The sequence below is a fragment of the Coenobita brevimanus genome, chromosome 103 (genome assembly GCF_032717465.1).
Source record: "Coenobita brevimanus isolate Jiangsu-jjx chromosome 103, ASM3271746v2, whole genome shotgun sequence".
In the NCBI taxonomy this organism is placed as follows: Eukaryota; Metazoa; Arthropoda; class Malacostraca; order Decapoda; family Coenobitidae; genus Coenobita; species Coenobita brevimanus.
This window is the reverse complement of record NC_137056.1, coordinates 39,995,066-40,018,591: the sequence shown is the minus strand read 5'-3', so window position 1 is coordinate 40,018,591 and position 23,526 is coordinate 39,995,066. Positions and strand designations below refer to the sequence as shown.

Sequence of the window (23,526 nt, the reverse complement as noted above, 5' to 3'; positions counted from 1 at the left end):
TTCCTCATGAACAATGCCCTCCATGTCGAAGAACGTGATGAGCACTGACTTCACATTACTCTTGACCTGAGGTGCATTCTTTGGTCAGGATGAAGCTGGGCTCTTAATCTGGAGTGATTGTTGTTTGTTTTCTGGGTCATACCCAGCTTTCATCACCAGCAAAGACACTTGAAAGGAAGTTAGGGTCATCTCTGGCTATTTCCTTGAGCTCCTTGTAGACATCCACATGATGCTGCTTTTGCTCATCAGTCAGGAGCTTCGGGACTAACTTGGCGGCAATTCGTCTCATGTCAAGGTCACAAGACAAAATGTGTTGGCAAGTTCCATATGACAGGCTAACAATGTCACAAACATCATGGACTGTTGTACTGCGATCTTTGAGGAAGGCTGCACAAACTTTGACCACAATGTCAGGAGTTAGGGGTTTGCGCAACCCCCAAACCAGTCACTAAATGCTTGTTTTAACATTTTATGAGTTTCTGCCATGTTATTCCTGAGTTTCACAAAAAATTTCATGCACACACATTGCTCTTTCACATCCTCCATTTTTGAGATAAAAAACACACACACACACACACACACACACAGCCGGAGAGAGCAGACGTCCCAGCCATCGCTGCTAACCTTAAGTAGTTTCAGGAATTTTGTCTGTCCTGTCTCTTAAGGTCTTGTTTTAAATTCAAAATAATGAAAGTTAATAGACTACCAAAAATATAAAGATTTATTGACTAGATTGTACATGAATGTTTGTAGTTTTTTTTTCAGTAACAGCTGTTTTGGTATTTAACCAACATCAAACATGGCCGAAAATATAAACAATGAGGGACTGGAATTTCAAGGATTTGATGCTAATACCAATGTCATGGACCTGGTTAAAACATTAATTATGAGGATTAGTGAACTCGAAAAGAAAGTAGAGAATCTAGTGATAAAGGATGTGTCAGTAAATACGGAAACCACCATACAGAGTCTGATCCAGTCCAATGAAACAGCCAATGAAGAGATTAGGAATTTGAAGCAGGAAAATGTTGAACTGAGGAGGAAACTAGAAAAGAGTACTAATAAAACGGAGAAGGTGAGTAATGTATTAGAAGAACATAAGGCAAAGTGGGCACACGTAGAAGAAGAACAGAAAGAAGTGGTCAGCTTAAGAGAGATCATCCAGGAAGAAAGGGAAATGAACAAGAAAGAAATGGAAAAAAATGTAGTGAAAATACTGAAGAAAAAAGAGAAAATAGTGAGAGAAACTGTAGAAAGGAACAGATGTGTGGTAGTATTTGGAAACAGGGAAGAGGAAGAAAAGGTTAGGTTCGTAAGACTCGAGAGAGACACGAACATGGTGAGAGGAATATTAGGCAAGATTGACCCCGAAGGAGACAAGTGGGTAAAAGAAATTGAGGAAGTAAGGAGGATAGGGCCTTACAAGAAAGGGGAAACAAGACCAATGAGAGTCAAGTTTACATCAGAAAGTGTAATGAATGAGATACTTAAAGTGACCTGGAAATTAAGCAAAGAGGTGGGGATGGAAAATATTATAATAAGAAAAGATCTGAATGAAGAAGAAAGAGAAGTTTTAAAATCATTAATGGAAGAAGTAAAGTAAAGAAGTGTGGAAATGGGAGAAGGCAGGGCTGAAGTGATATATATGAAATTAGAAACTGGAGAGAATGTTAAGAGAGATATGGCGGTAGTGTATGTTCCCCCAAAGACAAGAGCATGGAAGGATGACGAATACCATGAGATGTTTTCGGATATGGCTAGCTACTTGCAAAAAATAACTGAGAAAAGCAATAATATAATTTTGGTGGGTGACTTTAATTGTAAAGAGGTGAACTGGGAGGAATGGTACTCGGGAGGCGGCGAGGATTCGTGGGGCACTATGTTATTAAATATAATAATGAATAATGTGATGATGCAATGGGTCAAAGAAGAGACACAGTTTCGAGGTGAGGACACACCAGCAAGGTTAGATTTACTGTTCACCAAAGAACCCGATGTAACAGAATCATTGGAATATCTCTGTCCTTTGGGAAAAAGTGATCACGTGGTCACTGAGTTCCAGATGTTAATAGGAAACGTCAAGCCAAGAGACGAGCTTCATAGACAGGGAAGATACAACTTTGGGAAAGCAAATTTTACAGGATTGAGAAACTTTTTTGAAAATGCGGATTGGAGAAAATTCAGAGAAACAAGAGAGATACAGAGGAAGTGGGATATCTTTCTAGACCTCTATAATTTGGGAGTGGAAAAATTTGTACCAAGAGTAAGAGGGAAAGAAAACAGGAAAAAGGAGTGGTTTAATAGAAGGTGTATGATAGCAAAAAAAGAGAGAGATAAGGCGTGGAACAATTGAAGAAAGAGAGGTAACGACAGAACAAAGGAAGAATATAAAAGAACAAGAAATGAATACACAAGAATACGTAGAGAAGAAGAAAGGAATTTTGAAAAAGGTATAATTGACAAATGCAAGGATGAACCCAAACTGTTTTATAGATTTGTTAATGGCAAACTGAAACAAAAGGAAGGAATCACCAAGCTGAAAGTAGAAGGAGAGGTCTTTAAGGATGCGGCAATGCAAGCAGAAATAATGAACAAACGTTTCCAGTCAGTTTTCACTAAAGAAAAGGAGCTTGTGGAAGGGGAGGGAGTGATTAGAAATGTTCCGGTGATGAAAGATATAAAAGTGGAGGTACAGGAAGTGTATAAATTACTGGAAACTCAAGATGTAAGGAAAGCCCCAGGACCTGATGGAATTTCTAATTGGGTACTGAAGGAATGCAGAGAACAACTGGCGGATAAAATTCACAGCTTAATTGTATGCTCACTGGAAGAGGGGAAAGTGCCATAAGAATGGAAGAGGGCAAATGTGGTACCAATTTACAAGGGAGGAAACAGGGAAGAACCCCCGAATTATAGACCAGTGTCTCTAACCAGCATGGTCGCAAAATTGTGTGAGAGAATCCTGAAAGACAGATGGATAAAATATCTGGAAGAGATGAATATTTTGGCTGAATGTCAGTTTGGATTCAGAAGTGGAAGGTCATGTGTTTCTAACTTGTTGAGCTTTTACTCAAGAGCGATTAATGTGGTACAAGAGAGATATGGTTGGGTGGATTGTGTGTACTTAGACTTAGAGAAGGCCTTTGACAAGGTACCTCATAAAAGACTAATGTGGAAACTAGAATATATTGGAAGACTAAAGGGGAAACTTCTGGAATGGATGAGAGACTTTTTGAGAGACAGACAAATAAGGACAGTAATAAAGGAAAAGATGTCTGGATGGAGGGAAGTAACAAGTGGAGTCCCTCAAGGCTCAGTGTTGGCGCCAGTAATGTTCCTGATTTACGTAAATGATATGGTAGATGGAGTGAACAGTTATGCAAGTCTGTTTGCCGATGATATAAAGATCTTGAGGAAGATAGAGGTTAAGGAGGATTGTAAAATACTGCAGGAGGATTTGGATAGGATATACAATTGGAGCCGGACGTGGGAAATGAAATTTAATGTAAAGAAATGTAAAATATTGGAAATAGGTAAAAGTACCAGGAGACCATCACTGAATTATATTTTGGGTAATGAATTAATCATAAAAAGGAGAGAAGAGAAAGATTTGGGAGTGCTGGTCCAAGATAGTTTGTCACCAGAAAAGCACATTAACAAGATAGTTGGAGAGACTTATAAACTCTTGACTAACATAAGAGTAGCATTTCATTATATGGATGAGGAAATGATGAAAAAATTGATAGTGGCCATGATCCACCCCAGGTTAGAATATGCAGCGGTAGTGTGGTCCCCACACAAAAAGAAAGATATAAACAAGATTGAGAGAATACAAAGAACAGCAACCAAGATGGTCCCCAGTCTGACAGACCTGTCATACAGAGAGAGGATGGAAAAACTGGATTTGCCTTTGTTAGAGGAAAGGAGAAAGAGGGGAGACATGATTGCGGTGTTCAGGACCATGGTGGGAGTAGATAAAATTGACAAAGAAGATCTGTTTGTATGGGATAAGAGAGCAACAAGAGGACATGGAATGAAATTGAAAAAGTCAAGCTGCTTGAAGGATATCAAGAAATATAGCTTTCCTTACAGAAGTATAGACTTATGGAATAGCCTGGACAAAGAGATCGTCCAGTATAAAAACTTAAACGAGTTTAAAGTTAAATTCGACTTATTGAGAAACAGTGACGGAAACCCACGAGCATAGTACATTCCGTGTATATCACAATTAGGTATATTAGGTAAATACTTAAATATTTGGAACGACTTAGACAAACAGGTGGTGCATGAGAAAAACATTCATGTGTGTAAAGGTAGACGTGATAAATGTGGATATGGAGACAGGACAACACGAGCATTGCTCAAATCCTGTATACTACAAATAGGTAAATACACACACACACACACACACACACACACACACACACACACACACACACACACACACACACACCCTGCACGACGCCACTTGACACACTAACAAACAAAGGGTGCATGAGGGTACATGCACTGCCACCTAGCATCTACATGCCATAAGACAAACATTTCCACACTGCTTTCAAACTTTGGGAACTTTTGGATAGCACCTCGTAAAAATGGGTAACATATATCAGTAAACATACAGATGTACAATTCAATCAAATATATCATACTGGTCCACTGCAAGTCAAATTTACACTCATGAGGACAAAAGAACAACAACGACATATCCAAATCATCCGCCTCATTTCCCCACTTACTGCTGGGGTAAGGAGAGAGAGAGAATGTACACACACACACACACACACTACAATGTATGGAGCAGAAACAGACTTGGAAAGAGGGGAGGTGGAGTAATGATACTGGTGAGGAGACACATGGTTGTGGACAAGGCTGAAAAGGGTGAGGGTATGGCAGAGGTGCTGAAAATAGTGCTCAAGAAAAATAATGCTGGAAAAAGGGACCTTGCAGTGGCCTATGTTCCACCCAAGACAAAAGCATTGACTAAGGAAGAATATGAAGAAGTGCTTAGTGACACCAATGAATGCTTGGAATGATAAATAAGAGGAAGTAGTGACATAATAGTGATGGGAGATTTTAATTGTAAGGAAGACTGCGGGGAAGACTGGTATACAGAAGATGGAGAGGAGTCGTGCAGAAGCAAAATATTAAATATGGTAATAAGTAACATCATGACATATTCAGAGAGAATACAAGATTCAGAGGAAATGAAGAACCCTCTCAACTGGATGTACCACTGTACTTAAAAAAGATAATATTGCCATGTTGATATACAACTGCCCATTAGGAAAAAGTGACCACATTCTCACGGAGTATATAAGAAAAGATGAAAGAGATGTTGCAAGATTAGAATCATATAGAAATGGACAATACAATCATGGTAAAGCTGACTTTGGCAAGCTAAGAAAATACTTCACAGAAGCTGACTGGAGAAATTTCAACAAGGCAAGAGGTACTCAAGAAAAGTGGGATGAGTTTTTACGGATGTAAAAGGATGGAGTTGAGAGATATGTACCAACGGTGCAAATCAAGGAGAGAAACAAGTAGGAGTGGTTTACCAAGAGATGCAAAGAAGCAAGAATGAAGAGGGAAAAGGCCTGGAGGGGATGGGAATGAAAGGGAGGAAACAATCTATTGGAGAAATATAAACTGGAAAGGAATGAATATGTAAGGATTCAAAGTGAAGAAAGAAGAAATTACAAGAAGAGTGTAGTAGACAATAGCAAGAATGAGCCAAAGCTCTTCTACAGGTATGCAAACAGAAAATTAAAAAACAAGGAAAGAATATACAGACTGAAGGTAGATGGAGTCATTTACAAGGATCCAGGTGCACAGCTGAAGTGATGAACACGTTTTCAAACCGTTTTTACAAGAGTGAGTGAGTTTAGTGAAAATAACGACAAACCTAAAGACTTAGTGCTGGACGAGATACAAATAGATATACAATAACGTAATTAATGAAAAAACAAGATGTTAGGAAAGCACCATGATCAGATGGGTTTCTAACTGGATATTAAAAGAACATAGAAAGGTGGATACATGATGTCATTATGAGCTCACTAGCAAAAAGTGAAGTCCCCTGGGATTTGGAAGAGAGCAAATGTGCTCCCCATATACAAGGGAGGGAACATGGAAGAGCCATTGAATTATAGGCCGGTATCACTAACTAGCGTTGAGGCAAAAATCTGCGAGGTCGTAGTGAAAGACCGTTGGATCAAATACCTGGAAGGAATAATAATAATAATAATAATCTGGCCTTTTGTTTCTCAAAAGCGCCAGTTCTTCCTTTTGGGAATTCACTAGCGCTCGTTATTTTTACAATTACAAGAATTGTGACATTTCTTGTATATAATACAAGCTACATCATATATACATGAAAGTGGCAAAAATTAAACCCTATAATCATCTGTCATAATACCTCTCTCCAGGTCGTAGCATTTTGAAAAAAGAAAGGCTTTCAGCTGTCTCTTAAAGGATTCAACAGTAGAGAGTTGTCTTATGGACAATGGCAATCTGTTATATAATCTAGGGGCTCTATATGCAAAAGAACGATCAGAGAAAGATGACTGGTGAATGGCTCCTGGCTCATCAAGACGCAAGGAATCATCTTCACTGCGTAACATCACACCCGGGCGTGTCGATGGGAGTTTTAACAATTCAGCAAGATACTTCGGTTCACCAAACTTAAGAACCTTGAATGTAATAAGACACAGTTTAAATTCAATTCTAGCCTTTACTGGTAACCAATGCAACTCAATCAGAAATGGGGTAGTTGAGGTTCTCGGGGGGAGACCAAAGATAAGCCGTGCCGCCCTGTTCAACACAGACTGAACTTTTGTTAGTATATTATTTGGAAGACCAACCCACAGTGAATTACAATAATCAACACGAGACAAGACCACTGCATGGACCAATGTTAGGAGGCACTGTCTATTCAGGAATCTTCTCACAGAATACAGATTTCTGATATGCAAGTTACACCCTCTTACAACCTGATTAATGTGTTCTTTGTAATTTAACTTAGAATTAAAATAAACACCCAAATTTCGAACAGAACTGACTGGATGCAGCTGTGACACGCCAATGTTCAAAGCCAGGGCATTGTCAGTGTCATCACCCCTTCTGTTTCCTCTGATGATGATGATCTCAGTTTTACCATCATTCAGCTTAAGTTTCCTCTTAGCCATCCAAATCTTAATATCAGACATTAGAGATTCAAACTTTATCTTAGTATCGTTGATATCTGACATCTTAACATAGAGCTGGGTGTCATCAGCATAAAAATGATAGGCCACATTATGAGCATCAAGTAAAGACGATAAACTACTTGTGTAGATAGTAAATAGAATTGGACCCAAAACTGATCCTTGAGGGACTCCAAATAGAAGAGGAGCAGAATCAGAGATAGCGTAATCAACAACCACTCTCTGAGATCTGTCCGACAGATACGACTTAAGGAGTAAAAGGGCACTATCACGAACGCCATAAAAATACAGATCATCCAACAATAGTTTATGATCTACTGTATCAAAAGCTGCAGACAGATCCAAAAGAACTAGGAGAGAGGACATCCCACTACAAGTGTTTGCCACCAAGTCGCTCTGAGTCCTTATTAGTGCAGTTTCAGTCGAATGGTATTTTCTGTATGCTGATTGAACAACAGGAACAACTCTGTTGTGTTCCAGTAGTGGTAAGAGTTGGTCAAGTATGGCCCGCTCAATAATCTTGGATAAAAAAGACAGGTTAGAGACAGGACGATAATTTGTCATGCTCTCGACCTCAAGGCCAGGTTTCTTAATTAGGGGCCTAAGCAAAGCACGTTTCTCAGACTGCACAAAATTACTTTCTAAGAAGCATCTATTTATTATGTTGCAGATAAAGTCTGCAGCATGCTCATACACATCAGGCAGTTGTGACATGTTACATGGATCGAGTGAATACAATAACAGATTGTCATTTTGGCTTCAGAAAAGGAAGGTCATGTACTACAAACCTACTACGTTTTTACTCAAGTGACAGATGGTATGCAAGAGAGGGACAGATGGAATGAGTGTGTCTTCTTGGACCTAACGAAAGCATTTGACAAAGTACAACACTGGAGATTGCTGTGGAAACCTGAACACACAGGAGGTCTAAAAGAAGATTTAATTAAGTGCATGAAAGATGTTTTGGAGGATAGGGAGATGAGAACAGTCGTAAAGGACCGGCAGTCGGAGTAGTGTAAAGTAATTAGTGGTGTACCTCAAGAGCTAGTTTTGGAACCAATCAGGTTTCTAGCTTATGGAAATGATATGGTGGAAGGAATAGACAGTTATATCAGTTTAACTGCAGAAGAAACCAAGCTATAATGGAAAGTGAAAAAAGAGGAAGACTGTAAACAGCTGCAAATGGACCTTGATATCTGACCAAGAGTCAAAGGTGGGAAATGCAGATTAATGCTACGAAATGTAAAGTAATGGAATCTGGAAAGAGTATAAAGTGACAAACAGGAAAATACTGAATGGGGAATGAATGGATTAATAAAACTAAAGAAGAGAAAGACTTAGGGGTACTGTTTTCAGACAACCTTTCACCGGAAAATCACATATTCAAGATCACCTGAGATACATATAACCTTCTGAAAAACATGCTGTACTTATCTGGACGAGGAGATGACGAAATACTTAACTGTATCAATGATTCGCCCGATGCTGGAATATGCAGCAGTGGTATGGCTTTAGGAAGGGAAGAGGTTGTGTAGATCAGATATTCATTCTTAGATCTTTAGTGGAAAAGTTTCTAGAGAAGGGAAAGAAGTTGTATGCGGCTTTCATGGATTTGGAGAAAGCATATGACAGGGTGGATAGACAAGGATTGTGGAAAGTGTTAAGAATATATGGAGCAGATGGGAAGTTGCTGAATGCTGTGAAGAGTATGTACGATGGTGCAAAGGCTGCAGTGCGTGTGGATGGTGAACTAAGTGAATTTTTCTCTTTGAAGGTTGGGTTGAAACAGGGATGTGTCATGTCTCCATGGTTGTTCAATCTGTACATGGATGGGGTAATAAAAGAGGTACAAGGTAGGGTAGTGGATGTTGGAGTGGCCCTGGTGAGAGAGGATAGCGTTTGGAAACTCCCTGTACTGTTGTTTGCAGATGATACTGTGCTGTTGAGTGAAGACGAAGGGGAGCTGCAAGGCTTGGTGGATGAGTTTGGGAGAGTGTGTAAGAAACGGAATCTAAAGGTGAATGTAGGGAAGAGTAAAGTGATGGTCTTTGAGAGAGGTGAAGTCAGTGAATGGACAGCGAGGTTGGATGGTGAGGAATTGGAAAATGTGAGTACATTTAAGTACTTGGGTAGTGTGATGAGTAAGGATGGAGGTTTAGAGGGTGAAGTGCTTGAAAGGGTACAGCAAGGAAGAAAGGTTGCTGGTTCTTTGAAAGCAGTGATAAGAAACAGGGAAGTGAGCATGGAAGTGAAAAAGTTACTACATGACAGTATTGTGATACCAACTCTAACGTATGGAAGTGAAGCTTGGACGTTGTTGGAAGGACACAAGTCAAGAGTGAGAGCAGTGGAAATGAGTTATTTAAGAGGAGCCTGTGGAGTCACATGGAGAGACAGGCTGACAAATGAGGAAGTGAAGGAGCATTGTGGTGTGGATGTGGATGTGATAGGAAGCGTTATTGAGGTGGTTTGGCCATGTGGAGAGGATGGAGGGTGAAAGACTGACGAAGAGAGTGTATGTGAGTGGGGTGGAGGGGGGAAGAGGGAGGGGGAGGCCGAGGATGAGATGGAGGGATGGGGTGGTGAGGTATATGAGAGAGGGGGGTGTGAGTTGGGAGCAGGGCAGTGAAATGGCAGGGGACAGGGCGACTTGGAGGCGATTTGTTTGTGGCCACCCTGTACGGGATTGAGGCGTCTGGCAATAGATAGATAGGTATGGCCACCACACAAAAAAGGATACAAGATGGACTGAATGAATACAAAAAGCAGCAACGAAGATGGTATCTGGCTTGGGAGAATTACCATACGAGGAAAGACTGTTAAGACTAAATCTCTCAACCCTAAAGAAAAGAAGGATAAGGGGAGATCTGATTAATGAATGTGTAAGAGTATTCAAGGGAATGGAGAAGCTTGATGAGGAGGACCTGTTTTTGTGGGACGAATGAGAAACGAGGGGTCATGGAAAAAACTTGAAAAGGACCACATGCAAGAGAGGCATCAAGAAATACAGCTTCCCTTATTGAACTACTGAAGCATGGAATAACCTGGATAAAGTGGCGAAATAAATGCCAAGGATACTGACGATTATAAAACCTAGCTGGACGTTAGGAGTTATGGAGACGGAGCAGAACGAGCATAGCTCCTTTCCCGCAAATCACAACTAGGTAAACACACACACACACACACACACACACACACCAAAAGCATGGCCAATGAAACAATGAAGCGGGCCACTTACTCATTCACTCACCATTTCTACCCTGAATCCTGACTCCATCTTAAGGGCATAATCATCCATGAATATGCACTTCACATTAACTAAGAGAGAGCCAATCCAATGATTGTTGAACAAAGGTGCCGAATCCTTGTCATGAGCTCTTCCATCGAAAATTCATGAAACTATCTTTCTTTTGTCATTCATAAAACCTTCTCGATCTCTTGTCAGTTCCCTAACCTCCTCAACCTCCCCATCCTGTTTTGTTGTATGCCCCCCCCCCCTTTAACTCTCATCTTAAATGTCAGGACCAACTTGCCTAGCCCTGGGCTCCTATGCTCCTCAGGGGACATCATAGGATTCGATGATGGAGGATGGATTAAATAACAGAAGAAAAAGGAAATACAAATAGATAAAAAAAAATTAATAATAATCCATACGCGAGATTACTGGTGTCCTTCATTCATAAGAAATCTGTAACAGCTGGACTTGAACAGCTGTAAGCTGAAGTTTAGAGGGAAACAACTCTGGGAAAGCGAGTTCCAAAGAGATGCAGCTTGGGGAATAAAAGATTTCTGATAGGCACAAGTTCTGCAATATGGCAGTGTGACATTCTAGTCGTGAGTGCTCCAGATGCCTGTGTAGCACAGAAGACACAGAAAGGTGGCACAATGGATGCAACTTCGTCTGAGAATTGCCATAAAAGTATCTGTAAAATAATGCAAGGGAGGCAACATTCCTTCTTAGAGGAGGTAGTTTATTAGTAAGAGCAGGGTTATTAATAATTCTAACAGTTTTGTTATGAATTTTGTCCAACTGCTTTAGTGTAATCTCCCCACATCCACTGCACAAGGGTTAGCGCTGAAAGCACACGACTATTATAAATTATAGCCAACTGCTCGTCAACGAAGAAGCTACGAACTCTGTACACTAATCCAAGTTTCTCTGACACAGTTTTAGCAAGTGATCTGACATGAGAGGTCCAGCTGAGGTCAGTGTTAAGTGAAACACAGAGAATTTCAATACTTTTGGAGACAGGAATATCAGTTGCATTGAAGGTAATATACGAATCTGGCAATGTCTGTCTATTAGTAAATAGTGTATATTTGGTTTTACTTGCATTAAATGAGACAAGGTTATTCTGTCCCCAATCAGTGATCCTAGATGAGTCTTGATTTATGGAGATGGCTGTACTGAGTTATGAGTTCAAGAAATTAAACTTTGTGAATGGGTGTTTAACCCCTTAAACGCGGATCGTCTCGTTTGCGACGCTCGGCCAAAAGGACATAACGGCGGATCGTCACGTTTGCGATTCTAGTAAATTTTGAATAACCGCGGGCAAGCAGGCTCCAGCTGGTATTGTCTATCAGTATCGCCACCCTTTGGCTACTTTTAGCACACTTGACCTTTGTACTACTGACCTCGGTTGTTGCCAAGTATCATTTTTTTTACCCACCCACACACCGCTGCCCGGCCCTCCCTCGTCGTGCGATATGGCAGCGCGCGGACGGCTCATACGTGTCAATCTGTGCCTTCCTCTCGCAAGCACTTTATGCTAATTGGAAACGCTTGTTTCCCCAGTTGTCACACTAGCATTTTTTCCCGCGGTTTGCCCCTGTTTCACGGCAGTCTACCAGAATCTTTGAAGGTGACACCATGTCAAACTCAAGCTCTTCCGAGTCTGTGCCTTCCAGCCCTCCGGAAAAGGGTTTTGTGACCTCCACCCCGTACAAACCCTTACAAGGAACTGCTAAGGGCCTTAGTGACTCGGCTATAGGAATTGAATTATTGAAAGCGTCCATGGATTATGGAAGTGACGTCAGTGTTTTATCTAGCCTTGCAGAGTCAGACACTCTATCGAGTGCTGAGTCTGAGGTGCCAGAAGTGACAATTCCTGTGCCCAGCACCTCAACAGGCAAGGCTCCAGTGAAAAGGGGCCTAGTGTATGGAAAGGGGGCCAAGAGGAGACGAAGTGGTGACCCAGCTTCCCAGCCATTGTCTTCCTCAGACCGGCCATTGTCCCCTACACCACGTCACGCCGCCGCCATCCCGCCACGCACTCCCAGCCCCATTCTCTCGTCGTCATCTTCAGCTGCACTTTCTCCGGAGTCTTCGGAGTCTCCTTCACCACCTCGGAAGGGAAGTAGGCAGTCTAGTTTACGTAGAGGTTTTCGTAGGCCCAGAGTCCGTGCTAGTAGGAGTAAAACATTGTCTCCTAGTGTAAGAGTTGGTGCTAAGGTTACTCGCACTAGGCAACTCACCAGTCAGGCCACTGCGAGTGACCTTGAACCTTCACGTTATCTCCCCACCACCACCACCACCACCACCACACCGACACGACCTAGCACAGCCTCTGCCACACGGCCTGCCTCACCCCCCGCCGCCCCCACCACCTCCCAGCCTAGGCAGGGCACTCTGGATGCCTTCGTGTGGTCCGAGGGCTCAGATTTTGTGCCGGAAGATCTGCCCTTTGATGCCAGTGGGTGTGGGATACAGGCTGACTTCCCTGTCCCACAGGATGGTGAATGTCTGGACTACCTGTTGGCCTTCCTTGATAATGAAGTAATGGAGCAGATTTGTACCGAGACGAACAGGTACGAGGGGCAATCTGCTGCAGTTCGTGAAGGTGAAGGTGAAGCTGCAACGCCATCCACGTCGCGGATGGCAGCATGGGTTCCTGTAACGATCAGGGAACTATTTGTATTTATCGGCTTGATGCTCTTGATGCCACACAATTGGAAGCACAAGCTCGAGGAATACTGGAGTGCTGACGATCTTTGCCCCACACCCATCTTCAACAAATACATGAGTCGCGATCGTTTCAGGCAACTCATGACTTACCTTCACTTTGCGAACAATGATGAGCCTTCCCAAACTGACCCACTATGGAAAGTGAGGGGAATCCTGAACCTGATCAAGGATAAGTTTACGACGTTCCTTTGGCCCTTCAAGAAAGCCGTGATTGACGAGTCCTTGGTTTTGTTCAGGGTCCGTCTTTGGTTCGTGCAGTATATTCCTAGCAAACGCCACTGCTTTGGAATAAAGTTTTTCGTGCTGTGCGACTGCAAGACGGGGTTCATCCTAGACTTCGTTATCTACACCGCCAGCAATGTGGACTTGGACAAGACTGACCCCCTTGGATTCTCTGGTTCTGTGGTGAAAGTGCTTTTGGAAAAGTACTTTGGCGGGAATCATGTCCTGTATACGGACAATTATCAGCTCCCAAACCTGCCAAGTACCTTTCTGAACACGGCGTCGGATCCTGTAGCACTGTCCGTAGCAATAGGGCACACTACCCTGCCTTCCCCGAGGCTGAAAGATCAAAGCGGGGAGACGTGCACCTGAAGAAAACTGACAAAATGCTGGCGATCAGGTGGCACAATAAGAGAATCGTCAATGTGCTCACCACAGTTCACAAGAGGGAAATGCAAGCCACAGGGAAGGTCGACAGAAGGACTGGCGAGCCTGTGATGAAGTCTGATGCTGTGATTGACTACAACGTCAATATGCGGCTGGTGGACAAGTCTGACATGATGATCGGAGAGATAGACTGCCTGAGGAGGAACTGTCGCTGGTACAGGAAGGTGTTCTTGCACTTGCTTGATATGTGCATGCTGAACGCCTTCATCCTGTATAAGATCACGAACAGGAAGCCAGCAAACTACTCTCTCTGGCGTTTTTCAAAGACTTGTGTGTACTAGCTGCTTCAGCGTTTTGGGCAGGTACTGCCATCAGGTCCCAGGCGCCACCCACACACACCTCCAGACCGCCTACAGTGTCAGGACTACCTTCAGCGACACCACCTGGAGCCACTGCCTGCCACTGCCAAGAGGGGAAAAGCACTCAGGAGGTGTCATGTGTGCAGTCACACTACCAGGCAGGACAGAACATTTAGGCAACCTCCTTGCAGTGCAAAGAGTGCAAAATTCCCCTCTGTGCTTACCCGTGTTTCTTTGACTACCACAGCCTGACTAGATACTGAAAATAAGGGTAAGAATCTTGAAAATAATACTGAGAGTGACAGTGATACTAGCGTTTAGTTTTCTTTTACGTACTGACAGTGACAGTTTGATGAGTGTAAATTAGTGTATGTAGTTGTAAAAGCACTGACAGTGACAGTGTTTTTTTGTGTAAATAATTGTACATAGTAATAATATAAGTATTGAGAGTGACAGTCACTCCAGTGTAAGAAGTTGAAAGCATATGTTTCTATTCTATGTTCTGACAGTGACAGTTTGTTGTGTAGAAAATATTATTTTTATAATAAATGACAGTGACACTGATGAATAAGGCAAAAAACTGACAGCTAGAGTGAAAGTGAGCGATAGAAATGAAGTGCGAGTGGCCGACAGGAGCGAGAATAAAGTGCCTGCCGTAAGGCTGAATAAACTCGCGCCGCGGTGGTCTTCCTCATTCCCGCTTCACAATACTGGCAGTGACAGTGATTTTTAGGGCCGTAATAGTGCCAAGTGAGCCTTTGCGAAGTACTATGAAGGAAAATAATGTAGTATCCATGTTTTTAGCTGTGAAAAGGGAAATGTGTGTTCAGTGACAGGAAGATCGCCGCCGCGCTGCATGTCGGCCGTACGCTCCGTTCATTATAGCCTTATTTTCAGTGCTTATTGTACAAATACGGATTCCAAACTACCTGTACGTTGTTGTATAAAGTGTACTGTGACAGATTGAGGCTGTGGTAGAAAGAAAACCAGGTTTCTGGAGGTGTGAAAGTGAAGACTTTGTTACCCAACTTTGCAAGTCTTCACAAGTCCTTTGGTAGTCCACGAAGGCTCAACATCTGTCTCAGGAGAAAGCTGAATGTAAGTACTATATGCCATAAAAATTTTAATGTTCTAGGGTTAATCTCTGATTTTTGGCAAATATTTTCCCACAGGTACTCAGACCCCGCTACAACCCCGCCACACGGGGGGGATCGGCCGTACACGGCCACGTTTAAGGGGTTAAATGTGAATGAACTGGGATTATGGGTGAGGTAAGTGATCATGGATTTTATTTAGGAATAGGGCTGGAGCCAGAACTGATCCTTGTGGCATGCTGGCATTAACTGAGTGGAAATTGGAATATACATCACCTACATTTATTTTTATCTTTCTGTTGCTAAGATATGAGGAAATCAGAGGAACAAAAGATGTTAGTCCATAGCAAGGGCATTTGGACAGCTGGGAATGGTGCCACACTGTCAAAAGCTTTAGAATCATCAAGGGCTACTGCATGAGTTTCTCCATGCTCGAACTGATTGATGGATGATGTGAGTTTGGAGATTAAATATATCAAGAGTGGATCTTTTGTGGTAAAAACCATACTGTCTATCACTAATTAAGTTATATGATTCAAGATGTTTAATATGTGCTTATTCATTACAATTTCAAATACTGTACTTTACCAAGAGAAGATGTGACGGCTTTTGGTTTTTCATCAGAGGGGTCAGAGGAACTTCTTTTCTTTGGAATTGGGTGGGTATTGGATTCTTTCCAAGAAACAGAGAATGAAGATGTACATATGTTACATACTGTATGCATAGTCTGAATAATTTGTCTAGAACACAAGCAAGTTCTGGGGAGCACTTTTTCAAAACAACTGAAGGAATTCCATCAGGGCCTGGAGCTTTGTTGGTTAGTACATTGTCTATTTTAAGTGAAGCAACTTCAGGAGAGTCAAGTTCTAGTACTGGGACGTTCTGGCTGACTTCCTTTACGGTGGAATTTCTGGCAAATGTACTATCAAGGATATTCACTTCACCACGCGGGTCATTTGTAATGTTACCATCGGAAGATTTTTGTGGGGGAATGAGTGATGGTTTGTTAAAGTTATTATTGAAGGTACTGAGAGTTGACCCAAATATTCTATTATCATTAGAGCTGCTTAGAGGTTCGGATGCTTGGTTGTGATGAAAATTTGGCTTTGCGAGATTTATTACTGCTTTTGCAAGGTTTCTGGCAATTTTCTATTGACAAAGATTCAGATGTTTTTTATTTTAAGAGTTATATGCTAATGACTTTTGGACCACTGCTCTAGCACAGCTGCTATCAAACCATTTTGGGAGTTGAATCTTTTTTAATTAACTGTTAACTTGGCATGAACAATTCCATACCAGCTTGTACTGTGTCATTAATGTGAGACTGGGTAGAACTGATGTCATTAGAGAAGAAAGACTGCTATGGAATGTCAGCAAGATGAATTCTGAATCCATCCCAGTCTACCCTATCAATGTACCATCGGGTCACCCTGACAGGTTCAGAACAGGGAGATCTGGGGGAATAAACTAATGGGGCTTTGATGAGATTGTAGTCGGAGGATTAAGTGGTGACATTACGTCTGTCCTACATAGATCTGGATTATTTGTCAGGAACCAATCCAAGAGAGAGGCATTATGATCAGGATTATCTGGTATTCTGGTTGGTTGCTTTACCAACTGCATGAGATTAAACGATTCTGCAAACAGCTCGCACCCTAGACCAGTATCGTCAGTCCTGTCAGAATGCGATACCCATTCTACATTATGTATGTTAAAATCACCCAAAACAGTAATTTCAGTGCTATGGGTGAGGTTAAGGTTAGTCAGCTGTGCAGATATGGAGTCAAATACACTGGGTTCTGAAGAAGCATTGGGGGAGAGGTAGACTACACAGATATGTTTGGTAATATTCAGATAATCTAGTTTATACAGTGAATAATAAAAATTAGCTGAAACAAAGTTCAAAACAGTGTCAACTGCTAATTCTGATATGATATAACAACAGGTGCCACCACTGTTGTGGAAGTTTGTGAGGAGCTTGTAACCAGGAAAAGGAAATGATATTTCAGTAGAGGGTGAGATTTGGCATTGTGTGTGGAACAGGGGTAGAGGGGATACAAACTAAAGAAAAAAGTGAACTGAATTCAAATCGGTACTAAGAACATGGATACTGGTGAAGTATAGGACTGAACCTGTACTTCTTCGCTGATGAGAATGAACTGTGTTTGCAATAGTCACTGTTGGCACAGTCGCTTGATAGCGACAAGGAGAATCATTTGCCACCAGTCCTACCCTGTCAATGGTGGTAATCTGAGATATCACAGGATTTGCAGACATTAATGCAGTGGCCACTGCTAAGGGGGGAATGGAAATAGAAGGTGTGGTATCTAATGTGCATGTAATGTGGTGCAGACAGTTGAAGGTACAAGTATTATTAAAGTATGCTGGCCTACTCTATGTGTAAGTGAATGCACTGAAAATGTTCAGCAAAGGGAGATGGTCAGGACCAGGTCCTGAGGGCTGGTGAAACAGGAGCTCCAGCTCTCCCTGTCACCAGCTTGCCATCCACCTCAGGAGTACCACCCTGTTTGGCTGGTGCTACAGTCTACTCCCTATCCACACTTTTCCTGGTCCACCACACAACCTTCCAATTAATTCACAAATACCCTATTCACAATCCTACTTATACCCATTACTTCTGTAATACCATACTATTTATGAACTTTCTCCTCAACTCCACTGCCCAACACATCCTTACTTCACATCTTTTAGGCATCTTATTGTCTTATCCTATCCAATCATTGCACTCCACCATCATCATCAGCAGCAGCAGCAGCATCCGGACCTCCTTTTCCACCCTAGGGTAGGGTGAGGATTGGCAACGTCCAGACAGCTCAAGTTTGCCCAATCCAATCGGCCACGCTTCAAGCCCTCAGAATCCTGGCTTTATCTGATACGCCAAAAACATTCACCACATTCTGTAGCTGCATATAAACGTATCCGACAAAGTCCACCCACGTGCTATCACATTAAAATGGGGTGCCAAATCCCTGATCAAGCACTTCTCTCACACCATTCATCCAGCCAGCCTAATCTCTTTTCAGTCCCCTAACCTCAACGACTTCCATACCTCTCTTCCTCATACACTCATCCACCATATCCCTCCACCTTCTCCTTGGCCCACCTTGCCTGCTCCCTCCATCAAATTTGCTCAGATATACCTTTTTCACCACTATTGTTATCCATTCTCTCCACATGACCATACCATCTCAGTACACTCTCTTCAATTCTAGTGTCCACAGACTTCCTCGCTCCACGTCTTCCACGAATCATATTATTTCATATCCTATCCACTCTCTGTACTCAACATACATTCCTTAGCAGTTCCATCGCTACTGCTCTCACTCGTGACTTTTCATTTTCATGCCATACCACAGTCTCACATCCATATGTTAAAGTTGGCACTAACACTCCTTCACGTAATCCTTGTGCAGCTGCAACACCCAAGCCGCTGTTTCTTATCAAAGCCTTCATAGCACCAGCTAATTTCCTTGCTTGCGTCACTCTACTTTCCACTTCTTTTGCACATTTTCCTCTCTTTTCTATCACTGTACCTATGTATTTAAACTCACATCAATTCCGGTCTCCAACTCAAAAATCGCATCCCCACAGACCCAACACTTGACTTTTCATTTTCCTGCAACACCAAAGTTTCACACCTCTATGTTAATCTCGGCACAAAAACTCCTTCATGAAAACCTCTTCCAGGCTGCTATACTCAACCCTGTTTTGCATTAAAGTCTTTACAGTACCAGCCACACTGCTTCCCTGTGCCACTCTACTTTGCACTTCCTTTGTACCTACACTACTTTTTTATCACTGCATCCAAGTACTTAAACTCCATCACCACATCACCTCCCTGCATTCACCAGAATTTCACCCTAAGGATCATCATTTCTCTCAACCACAACCACTCTACTTATATTAATATTTACTTTCAAAGCACAATGATCACAGACATTAACAACACTGCACTAGTCTGCAATACACCACATAATTATGATATATTGTATAGGCATACCCCGGTTTAACGTTGTAACTGGTTAGGCAAAACCCCATCGTTGGGTGGGATATCATATATCGGGGTACTTTTAACATGTAAAGAAATGTGGAGCGTTTACCAGCCTTGGGTTTCCCCCCAGACCAAGCCCAAAAGCAAGTAGCCAATCTAAATGGCCTAACAACTGTCAAGGACGCTAAGCTAAGCCTAACACCTGTAAGTAACTCACTGAAACCAACAAATAGAATCTAAAAATTGTCAAATATGTCTGGAAAAAATCACACTTAGTAAACTGTACCCCAAAATGTCAATGTTCACCCCACCTATGGCAAAAACACATTAACCTAAGTCTAAAAACAGATTATAAATTAACCTAAACACACAATTTTAGACTATCATCAAAACTGGTAAAAAAATAAATAAATACATAAAAACCCACCGTTAAACCAGGGTTTGGCCATCATTAGGTGGGGTATGGTGGTATTTCTACCCCCAACGTTAAGCTGGGGTATCGCATCTAGGGGTATCGTATATTGAGGTATTACTGTACTCCACTCTTCACCATTCATCACTATCCTCATCCCTCTCTACATAAACTTAGTTTTTATCTCTCACCACCACATTCACATACATAAGGTACACTGTATTGTATTTTTCATATTTAGTTTTTATCTCTCACCACAACATTCATATACACAAGGTACACTGTACCATATTTTTTTTAGGCTGGTGCCCTCCCCCCAAAAAAAAAACTTAACTTCATCAACCCAAGGTTGTCGATATATAGTTTTGGGTGGGTGGTTTCTCAGAGGACAGGATACATTAGCTTTCAAACTTAATGTGAGCTGCAGTAGTTGATACTGTTACTCCTTAATCCCTGCCCAACTGGCTGAGCAGGCCTGCTAACCACAGGTAAGCTACTGCCCCTATGGGGTCATCCCATAGCTTCCTTACACCGTTGAAGTTGTGCTCGAGTCTTAGTGAGGTACATGCTACACAGTATCTATTACTTGCATGCGTGCTATATTGTGTGGGTCTATTCTACAAGCATGGGACATGTCATAAGTAACTCTACACAACCTGAATCTAAGCTCATAACTGAGGAGGGTTGGGTGATGTCCTTATCCACACCTATGAACATTAAGCTGATCATCACAGTATTTTGCAAATGAAATGACTATGTAGGTGCTTCTTCACTGCCAATGTTGGGGGTATCTGGAGGGCAGAATGAGGAAGTTTGGTTTCCAGACAGAAAGAGCATCTGCTTCTCTCCACTCAGTGTAGCAGTGCCCGAGTGTGTGGACTCCTCTCCAGTTCCAGGTACATGGCAGTAACAAGATATAATAAAAACAGTTTTGTATGATAAATAACAGCTCCAACATGTTTGCAAACATCAGCCTTAGTTACCTAATGGCGACACTCCATGCAGCTCAATCTCTGGCAGCCTCCCTATTCAGTCATTTATCCCTGGGGTCATACTCCATGATCTTGTTCCAGGTCTCAGGTTTAGAGGTCTTAAACTAGGGAAAGGAAGTAACTAAAAAATGTCATTTACCTATACATGTGTGCAGCACTGAACAGCGAACCAAGAACAATAGAGTCTAGGTAAACTGGCTGAAGGAAATGAGAGAGAAGAGCTCCTTGCAAGCCAACAACATTCCAACGTGCTATCTTGTCAGAGCAGGCCATGGTACGCAATCGTTCTCCCTGCAGTACACCATCCCAGGTCTGGATGTTATCAGCACCTGCCTGTAAGAACAAAATTATCATAAGATGATGTGGCTGATTTGACACTGTCATTATTATTATTTACTGCTATAATTATTATTTTCCTCTGTTCACAACAGAGGATCCATGATTCAATGTTTGGGACATCCATAAGGTGGTCTGCTGTGGACAGATATACAGGAGGGCCTCTGGATCTGAAGGTCCTTGGCTCAAATCCCCACTTTTCCTCAATCCTGAGAAAAGAGGTCACGATGGCTCCTGTTACTTCAGTAATATGGTAGTACAGATTTGGGATGCCATATCCTCTATTCTTCTCATGATAAACATCTACAATGTCTCAGACCTCAGTACAATGCTGACCAAGGACCAGGAGAAACAGCCAGGCTTACATGGTTGCCTGGAATATCAGAGCAGTGAATGAAGAATGTAAGAGACAAGAAATAGAGAAAGTGTTCAAGAATATCAAATATGATCTAACAGTACAATGTGAGACCAAGATGAAAAGGAGTAAAGTGGATGAGTGGGAGGGTATCCAGTGTGTATGGTTAGGTATGAGTGAGTGTGGGCAGAGCTAAGAGGGAGTTGCTTTGTTAATGATGAATGACTGGGAGAGATAAAATATAATAACTTTACCAAACTGAGGCACATATATGTTGAGATGAGGATGGTGATGTGGCAGTGATTATTGCTTATGCATCTTTTAATGATGGAGGTCAGGAATAGAAGGACAGGTTTTAGGATCAACTGGATGAAGTGACAAACAGATGGCGAAAGTGTTTATGATGCAAGACTTAAATAAGTCCTGTAAGCTGACAATGGTCTTGTGAATCATGCAAATGTCCTGTAAATGATATAATGGATTGCTATGGAATGCCAGGGGAGAACAATAATGGAGGACGTCAAAAGAAACTGTGTCAAGTAAGCAGGTTAAGCATTGCTGAATTATATTTCGAACACAAAGAAGCACACCTACATACAGGCACAGCATATGGGACAGAGACTGGAAAGAATGTCAAGAATAATCTGACTGAGTATGTGCCTGCAGATTAGAAAGATGCATGCACTGTTGTCAAGAGGGCAGAGGAAAGATGATGCAGAAGTTTACATGATCAAATGATTGTGATATACAAGTTGAAACAGAGAAAAGTGATGGATAAAGGGTGCAAGAAGTTCTCACCATAAAAGATTGAAAGTGGAGAAGCTGAAGATGAAAATGATGGCAACTAACTCTGAGCTTAAAGTAGTGGAGTCAGGGTCATGAAACTGAAGGAAATGGATTTGTATTTGTACAATACATATTGGGAATGCTTGTTTACAAATCCATAAGTGCTTTGTTGGTGCACTATCTTGTAAGGTTAATAACTATTAACCCACTGGTGCATATAAAAAGGAACGTGCTCCCTACGTGACAACAAGTGGGTTGGTGGAGGGTTAGTGCCCCTCTCTGTAAAACAAATAACTCAAAAGTCAAATGACCACCTCTTAAGGGATTATGGCATCTGGCAATAGATAGATAGATAGATGAAATAAGGCACTTTCAAACGTTAGTAAAGAGGGGAACCCCAGCATTTGAACATAATATGAGCTTCACAACTATAAACTGACAAGCAGAGTGAAGCATGCCTAATACCCTTCCACCAAAATCCCCCACACAGGAACCCTGGATACTAACGGGTTACACACTGACAAAACTATCAGTTTCTTCAACCCACTGGTGCCCAGGATGTCACCTTTATGGCAAATCTGGGTAGGGATAAAGATGATCATGATATGATGAAAGACTACACTTGGAATTACCTATCTCTTATTCCCTTAAAAATACAAAAGAACCAAGCCCTTAATAACTCACTTTCCATTCATACAATATATATTTTTTTCCATCCATCCATCCATCATCCAGTCCTACGTTGTCCCATGAGGAGCGTCGGAGCCCAGGGCTAGGCAAGTTGGTCCTGACGTTTAAGATGAGAGTGACCAGCCTCACCCATCCCTAAGTGGCATTACGTGAGCAATAAATCCCAATCACTCCTTGGATATAAACCTGCACAGGCTCAATCCGACTGAAGTGCAATAATTGCCCACTAAACCACCAGGCACCAAAATTTGGTTATATGGTTACCACCCAGCGTAATAAATGGTTTCCTTGTGTACAGGAAACCATTCGGCTTGTCACTCAGTGTAGAGTCACCCACAGGCAGAAGGAGGAGGAAAGAATTTTTCTTCATAGTAAATATATTATTTGTTTAATTCATTTATGAAGTCTCCTTGGACACCTAATAGTGGCCCTCCATGCTGTTCAACCTTTAGCAGCCTCTCTAATCCATCCTTTATCCCAGGGGGTCACACTCAATGACTTTGGCCTGTTTAAGTCTGCATCTAGGAACTCTACTCTCATGTTCGCACTTCTCATCCTCTACACCTACCTGTCATCCTCCACCTTCTCTACATGTCCAAACAATTTCAATCTACCCCTTCTCATTACATCAGTAATACATTCAAGCCCCATCTTTCCTCTAAACTCTTAATTCAAAATCCTAACCCTCAGGCCTGTCATTCAAGGGTGCAC

At 42.0% G+C, this 23,526-nt stretch overlaps 1 protein-coding gene across 1 annotated transcript in view; it reads right to left on the bottom strand.

Moving 5' to 3' along the window:
• Positions 1–23,526, bottom strand: part of Adar (Adenosine deaminase acting on RNA) — a 439,541-nt gene that overhangs the window by 44,742 nt on the left and 371,273 nt on the right. Inside the window, exon 11 of the mRNA XM_080285009.1 lies at positions 20,788–20,981. Within this exon, the coding sequence (XP_080141135.1) occupies positions 20,788–20,981 (194 nt within the window). The remainder of the gene's footprint in view (positions 1–20,787; positions 20,982–23,526) is intronic.